The sequence below is a fragment of the Pinus tabuliformis genome, chromosome Q, assembly GCF_031772625.1.
Source record: "Pinus tabuliformis cultivar Carrire ecotype Pingquan chromosome Q, CPIR1, whole genome shotgun sequence".
Classification (NCBI taxonomy): Eukaryota; Viridiplantae; Streptophyta; class Pinopsida; order Pinales; family Pinaceae; genus Pinus; species Pinus tabuliformis.
The window spans coordinates 1245708144-1245715885 of record NC_142296.1 but is presented as its reverse complement, the minus strand read 5'-3'; the positions used below and the strand labels follow the sequence as shown (position 1 = coordinate 1245715885).

At 31.3% G+C, this 7742-nt stretch overlaps 1 protein-coding gene across 1 annotated transcript; it reads right to left on the bottom strand.

The window, feature by feature from the left end:
- Positions 1-5941: 5941 nt before the first annotated feature.
- LOC149224329 (transcription factor MYB8-like) lies at positions 5942-7514 on the bottom strand. Its single transcript, XM_089383523.1, has 3 exons — positions 7179-7514; positions 6894-7023; positions 5942-6628 (listed from the first exon to the last, which is right to left on the bottom strand). Exons 1-3 carry the CDS (start codon positions 7309-7311, stop codon positions 6130-6132), a joined length of 762 nt encoding a protein of 253 aa, XP_089239649.1. The 5' UTR covers positions 7312-7514; the 3' UTR covers positions 5942-6129.
- Between the last annotated feature and the right edge of the window lie 228 nt (positions 7515-7742).

Genomic DNA, 7742 nt, shown 5'->3' with positions numbered 1-7742 from the left:
TTAAAAGCTAAAAGATAGGCACCTACCTCACAGTTAATTAATTAATGGGTCAGCCAGTAGTTCCATACATATCTCATGTTCCACTCCTGAGAATCAGTATCGGCCTGCTGTTTCGTCTCTAGCCACCGCTCGTTTCTGTGAAGGCTAATATTTTATTGGTTTTTCAGATATCCAATGAATATTTTACAGATCAATCATACCTCGAAATCCCATATGCAATGTTGACCTTCTTGGCGACCTGTTGCTATCTTCTCGTACTCCCAACAAAACCAATTCCTAAAAAAACAAAACGAACAACTTATGGTCACCTAATCTAACAGTGAGAGTGCTGTGCAGGCTGGAGCGCAGCTTTTGTATGTCTCGTTAGCCACTCGTTATCTACACGTCAGTCTGCCCAAGAGGGTACCCATTGTACTGCCTTGATTCTTGTGCATCAATCTAAATGATATGTGCAGCAAAATTATTAAATAAATTGACCAGTCTGATTGATTGACAGTACTGAAAACGACAGGTTGGTAATTTGGTGCTGCGTAATGGTGCAGGTTAAGTGTTTTAAGGGTGGTTAGGTGATACCCTAGGATTTGAACTTTGAATTTTATGATTTTATATTATTTTTAATGTTAAGATGTTTATTTGAACCTTATTTGAACCGTTTGTAGGTTGATAGGCAATTTTGAAATAAGGTAGAAGAAATAACATTTCATCATATTAATTAATAAGCAATTTTGAAACAAGGTAAAAGAGATAACATTCCATAATACTAATTATATTTATTTGAATAGTCTGTGTTGACAGGGAATTTTGAAACAGGATAAAGGAGATAACATTCCATCATACAATTTTGAAACAAGGTAAAAGAGATTTTTTTTTTTCAGAGAGAAAAAGCAATATAGATTATATTAAGAGCATATAATGATCATGTATACATAGAGAGAGAAAGGCCTCAGCCAATAGAGCAAAACATTTGGACAAAATCATTTGTGAATGGGGAAAAAAGATCCCCAAAAGTTCTGTAGATGCTGTTCAGAATGTAGCAGAAAAGTTCTATAAAGTAGCATATAGACACATGCGCTGAATGACTCTATATGGCTGGGACATATGCTGAATAAAAAGAGAGACTTATAAGAAAAAACATGAGGGGGCCTGCTTAGACCAGAGTAGGCATGGACCCCGAAATTGTAGACAAAATGGAGTCAAGCGGCAAACGGCAGTCCTGGAAAATGCGACCATTTCTCCACTTCCAGATATGCCAGCAAGTTAGAATGAAGATAACATTTCATCATACCAATTATTCGCTCATATCAAAATAAAACAGATTCAAAAAATATAAATAATTTTTAAATTTGAAAAAATAAATTTTCAAATTACTTACATTTATAATTTGTACAGATTCCGATCACAAAATTGATATCTATATATATATATATATATAGATACACATGGTATAAAATTAGTTGAAAACCTCTACATCTTTAGCAAAATCAGTCTGGATATATCAAATATGTGAGTGTAGATACTAAAGTTGGAATTTCGAAAAAGAGTCACCATTGGACTGTTTTCACACTTTCTTGACTATTTCCTAATATCAAATAAAAATTTTGACAATTTTGACAATTTTGTAAAATTTTAAATTGTATTTGACGAGACAAATCACCCCATAACAAGCAAATTGCTAATCAAATTCCATCGACACTGATACATACTAACAGAACCACATAATAATTGAGGAGCATACGTTGGTGTGCAACTCTTAAAGTGATAAATGAAACGCAATAATTGAGCAGATGGAGAAATTGAAGCCGGAAATGCAGGAGACAGCGTTTATGTTTTTCATCAGCAGTCAAAATCAACTGCGACCATTTCCCCTAATCTGGGGATGACTATAGTCATGCCGCGTGTGGTTACTTTCTAATTTTATAATTTTGTCACTGATTTATTTTTTGGTATGGGTTTGAATTCTATGATGTCGAATCTAAGTTCTCCTAAACGACTAGCACAGCTATATAAAGTACTTGACTTATAAACGTGAGAATTTGTATGTTAGGATAGTATTTGGAAATCCTTCCGTTGTTAACTTTTTATTTAATATGCAATTAAACATATTTTTAACTTATTAAATTTAGATTATTTATACTTTTTTATTTTAAAATTTTAAAAGTTTTATTTCAAAATCAGTTATATTTATAAATTTTAAGGAAGAAAAATAATTTTTAATTTGATTAAAAATATTTTCAACTTATTTTTACTAAGCTTTTCATTTCCTATACCATTAAGAATATTTTCAATTTATTAGATTCAAATTATTTATAAATTTTTAATTTTTGAAAAATGAAAATTAAAAAAAACTTATTTCTAAATAAACCAGAAATATATGATTAAGAAAAAACAATATCAAAATATTATATCACAATACCAAAATATTATATCACTGACATAGCCATATAAATTATAAATGCAAATTGCCATCAACATACTACTTATGTGCTATTTATAATGTTGAATATGAGTGAATGTTTGAAATGGAAAAACCCTTTGAAAGCCAGTGGAAAAGTCTTGATTTCATCTATTGAATTGAGTATACCATTTAAAGAATCCTTAGTTTATTAAATCTAGATTATTTGAAATCTTTTATTTTTCAAAAAATAAAAACAAAAATTTTGGAAAATTTATTTTGAAATCAACTATACGCTATAGGTTTAATTATTCTTTATTATTATTAAACAAATTATAAATATACAAAGACAAACAATTTCAAATAAGCAGTTTAATGATTGAACTTAATTTATTGCATTGTACATATATATAGGCATAAGTTAAATTAGGTTTTTAAATTTCAAAATATTTTTAAGTCTAAAATCAAAACTCTATGGAACTTAGCTGAACTTAATCTTATTACATATTTCTAAACTATTTCAAAACAGAATCTAAGTTAGCTTTCTAATTTTCAAAATATTAAAAAAATCTAAATAATGCTAGGTGGCTCTAATTCCTTCAGGGCTTTCCCAATTTCTGTCTCAATATCTGCCCACTTTATATAGTTCCAACATCCATTCACCAATTTCGTATTTTTCCAAATGCCATTGATCTATCTTCTGGTCAATGGAGTCTTGGTTTCAAGGATAAATGGAGGTGTTTGACATATCTGAAAGTTTTAAGTCTGGTAAGAAATTTGTTAGCAAAATATTTGGTGTTAAATAGAAGTAATCCACAAAACCCAATTTCTATCTCAATATCTACCCGCTTGGTTCCAACATCCATTCGCCAATTTCCTATTCTTCCAAATACCACTGATCTATCTTTCTCTCAATGGAGTTTTGGTTCAAGGATAAAATGGAGGTGTTTGACATATGAAAGGTTTAAATCTGATAAGGTTTGTGTTAGATAAAAATAATGAGCAAAATAAATGGAACCCAATTTCTGTCTCAATATCTACCCACTTTATATCGTTCCAACATCCATTCACCAATTTCCTCTTCTTCCAAATGCTGCTGATCTATCTTCCTGCCAAAGGAGTTTTGGTTCAAGGATAAAATGGAAGTGTTTGACATATCTGAAAGTTTTAAAATTGGTAAGAAATTTGTTAGCAAAATATTTGGTGTTAGATAAAAATAATGTGCAAAATAAATGGAACCCAATTTCTGTCTTAATATCTACCTTCTTTATATCATTCCAACATCCATTCACCAATTTCCTATTCTTCCAATTGCCACTGATCTATCTTCCTTCTTGTCAATGGAGTTATGGTTCAAGAATAAAATGGAAGTGTTTGACATATCTGAAAATTTTAAATATGTTAAGAAATTTATTAACAAAATACTTGGTATTAAATGGAAATAATCAACAAAATAAATAAAACCTAATTTCTCTCAAAATATCTATCCACTTTATATTGTTCCAACTTCCATTCACCAATTTCCTATTCTTCCATATGCTACTGATCTATTTTCTTTTGACAAAATGGAAGTGTTTGACATACCTGAACGTTTTAAATCTGGTAAGAAATTTGCTAGCAAAATATTTGGTGTTAGGTGAAAATAATCAGTAAAATAAATAAAAATAGTCTGCATTTTTTTAAGTAAAAGGTTTGTGAAACCGTTAAAACGGTAGCTGTGAATCCTCTGGAACTTCGAGAAAATTATAAGTTTGTCGAAGATAAGCACCAGGTTAGTTGAAGTTCATTATAATACTAATATATAATATTCCTTTATGAAAACGAACTAAAGAATTTAATTGTCAGCCCATGTTTGAGGCCGGGATTTTCTGGATGACGTACCGTTACTCCATTTTCACTACCCAGCTAACACATGGCTATGTATTGACTTATTACCAGCTGCACAGTGCCATTCACGTGCATCGACATCAATAAAATCTGCTCCATGGTTTCAGAGCGTGAAGTTACAGTTGTAATTTCTAACCTACTTCTAATCTACCATAGTTTGTATTTGTTTGTGCCGAGTAATTCTGTTCAGGTTAAACAGGAAATGGTAATTCCTGGGCAATCCAAACCCCTGGCTTTATTATTCAGACATATTTAAATATAAACATATGGGTTTGCAGTATGAAAAGAATGAGATATTTATTATTATTTTTACCACATTTAAACATCAACAACATAGGAATAGATTTAACCCTTGGTTTTACTATTCAGACCAATTGAAATATAAACCTATGGTTTTGCAGTATGAAAAAAATGAGATTTTATTTTATTTTATATATAGCATTTAAACATCAACAATATATGAAATTAATGTAGATTTAGTTTACTTTCCTGTTAGTTAATATTGAATGAAAAAACTATTTTCTTTAATGTCAGCAGAAGTGCGTGACATTCGGTTAGGTGTGAATTCTCTATAAAATAGTATAATCCTCATAATTAAAGTATGTTACATTCAGTTAAGTGTAAATTCTCAATAAAACAGTATAATTGACCTTTTTCATCCAATTTGAATTTGTAAAACTAAGGCTCATACAAAATTTCATTGATGTAATAAGGTTAAATCATATTATCTTTAAATATAAATAAAATTCATTCACATAAATATACAAATTATTTATTATTTTAATTTAAATATAATTTTTTAAAATAACAATTATGTGTTTTTTTGAATCTAAGACATTTTTTATTTTTATTATTTTTAAATTTTTTAAAATTTAATTAAAAATAATTAATTAATATTGTAAAAATATTTATCTTTTCATAAGAACAATAATTTTTATTTTTTTAAATTGGTAAAAAATGGTAAGATGTCTTGCACAAATTTAATTTCTACACTATAAAAAAAATGTTTCAAAATATTTATACTTATTAATATAGATTAATAATATTGGCATTCAAAAAAATACCAACAAAACCAGCCACAAAAACACCCAACATAGATCTGCTCAACTCTTTTGAGCAGTGATGGTTAGGGTGTATTTCTTAATGCTTAATAAATGAGGCCTAAATTGTATGTGTAAGCCCTCAGCGTTATACATGTACAGATGCAAATGAAAGTACACAGGGCCTTGCTTTACACTATGAAGCTACCATTTAATAATTCTGGGCAACTTTATCTTTCTCGTTTATCTATAATATTATGTGTATAATTGGTTAGTTGTCCTAGTTTAAAATTTATTAAGATTTTATAGCTTTATTGTCTATATAAATTAAAATATAAAGTTTTGGAGTATATTTTTAAATCAACAGTTTTATCATAATATCAAAATACCTGATAATCCATCTACCTGAAAAAAAAATGAAAATATAACGAGATAAATGGATATCCAAACATACTTCTTTAAAATTAGATTCCACTGCGAAATAAATGGAGTTCTCAGCAATGCCAATCTCAAATGAAGTTTCGGTCAGCTTGCTAATTTCAAACAGAGAAAAACACAGTGTGAGTGGCTAATAAAGCAACTTGTACCAGCTGGGTAAAAATTCAAATGGGCAGTAGAGACAGTTCAGAACAGAATTCTTTTAGTGTACCAGATTATGTATTTCTAACATCAACACTTTAATTTACACTATAGTTCTGCCACTTAATGCGCGGAATCTCATATGTTTGGAGATGCATAAATGAATAACGATAATATCACAGGCCACTAATTTCACATGCCACACATTCTCAATTTTGACATCCAGTTTATTCATGTTCTATAATCCCAACAATCAGAGCAACAACTTTCGCCAACAGTTCGCAGGCCAATGTGACAGCAGATCTTTTCTTTGTGATCTTGCTGAGTACAGTCATTAGACAGCCTGATCCCACTGGAGAGCTCCCTAGAACTACTGGAAGCCCCCTGAGATGAGCAGAGGGATGGCAAAGTAATTGACAAGTCAAGATTTACATCCTTGTCATAGCCATGATCTTGATTTTTAGCAATTACCTTCAGCACTGAGGAAGTTCCTCCTGAAGTCTGCTGCTGGAAAAAATCAGTCAATACCTCACTGGGCTTACAACGTGATCGCTTGGAAAATATATGATCCTCGCTTGAGGACCCAAAAGAGCCATGATCTGGTAGTATAGGGAGATGGGTGTTAGGATCAATGCCCTTTTCTAGCAATTTTCTCTTAATGTGAGTGTTCCAGTAATTCTTTATCTCGTTATCGGTTCGTCCTGGTAGTCTGCTTGCGATTAGAGACCACCTGCAACATACATAGATGTATCAATATTCATGCCCTACAAGTGTTGTCTAAATATGACTTCCATGTGGGCACACCAGAAGTTATTTTTGTTATCGATGAATTTATCTTGATTGCAGATTTTAGGAATATGGCTGAATTTATTTAAACAATTCACTTACTTGTTGTCTTTAGAATTTTGAAATATTTCAAGAATGTGCAATCTAGTTGTGTTGATTTCAAAATATTCCTAAAATCTGTGATCTAAATAAAAATATAGTTTTCTCACTTGTTCCCTAGCATAGAATGAAACTTAATAATTAGGTCATCTTCTTCTGAGCTGAAATTGCCCCGTTTGAGGTCGGGACGCAGGTAATTTATCCATCGAAGTCTGCAGCTTTTACCACACCGCTGCAGCCCTGAACAGGGCCGAAGTCAAAACAAGATTACATAACATGGCGTACAATACAGTGAGCACTAGACAGATCAGAAAACAGATTAGCAAATAGCATAAAGTGAATGTAACAACGGAAAACCAGAGCTCAGAGATGAGATATGTTATGAAGAATGGAACCTGCGGCCTTTGGAAGGGAACGCCAGCAGCCTTCTCCGTGGGCTCTGATATAGGCAATAAGTACCTGGTCTTCTTCCTTACTCCAGGCGCCTTTGTTGGTATGGGCTTTTTCACAGCAAGGAGAGCGACCCATCTCGCTAGTGGAGCTTCACGAATCCATACGACCTTACAGACACAGAATACAATGCGAAAAACGTACCTAAAAAAAGCCAGAATCCCAAAGTTTCGGTGGGTGGGAAGATTAGAAGAAAACAAAGAGATATATAACTCATATCTAGCCTTCTTTGGTATATCGATTTAATTGAATGGCCATGTCACATTTCGCAATTTAATTGAATCCACGCCGCTCAGGACTGAAATAGAGTTGACTATCATGCATCCATACCAACTTTGGAAATTAATATAGGTACTTTCACAAAGTTTTGGGTATTTCTCTTTAGTCTGTCCATTTAAAAATAGTTTGTGTATTATTCTTAAATTAGGTGTTAAAGTAGGAAGTGTAATAAGGGGCAATATTTGAGAAATTGAAATGTGTTTTTAGAAGATTTAATATTTAAAAAAAAT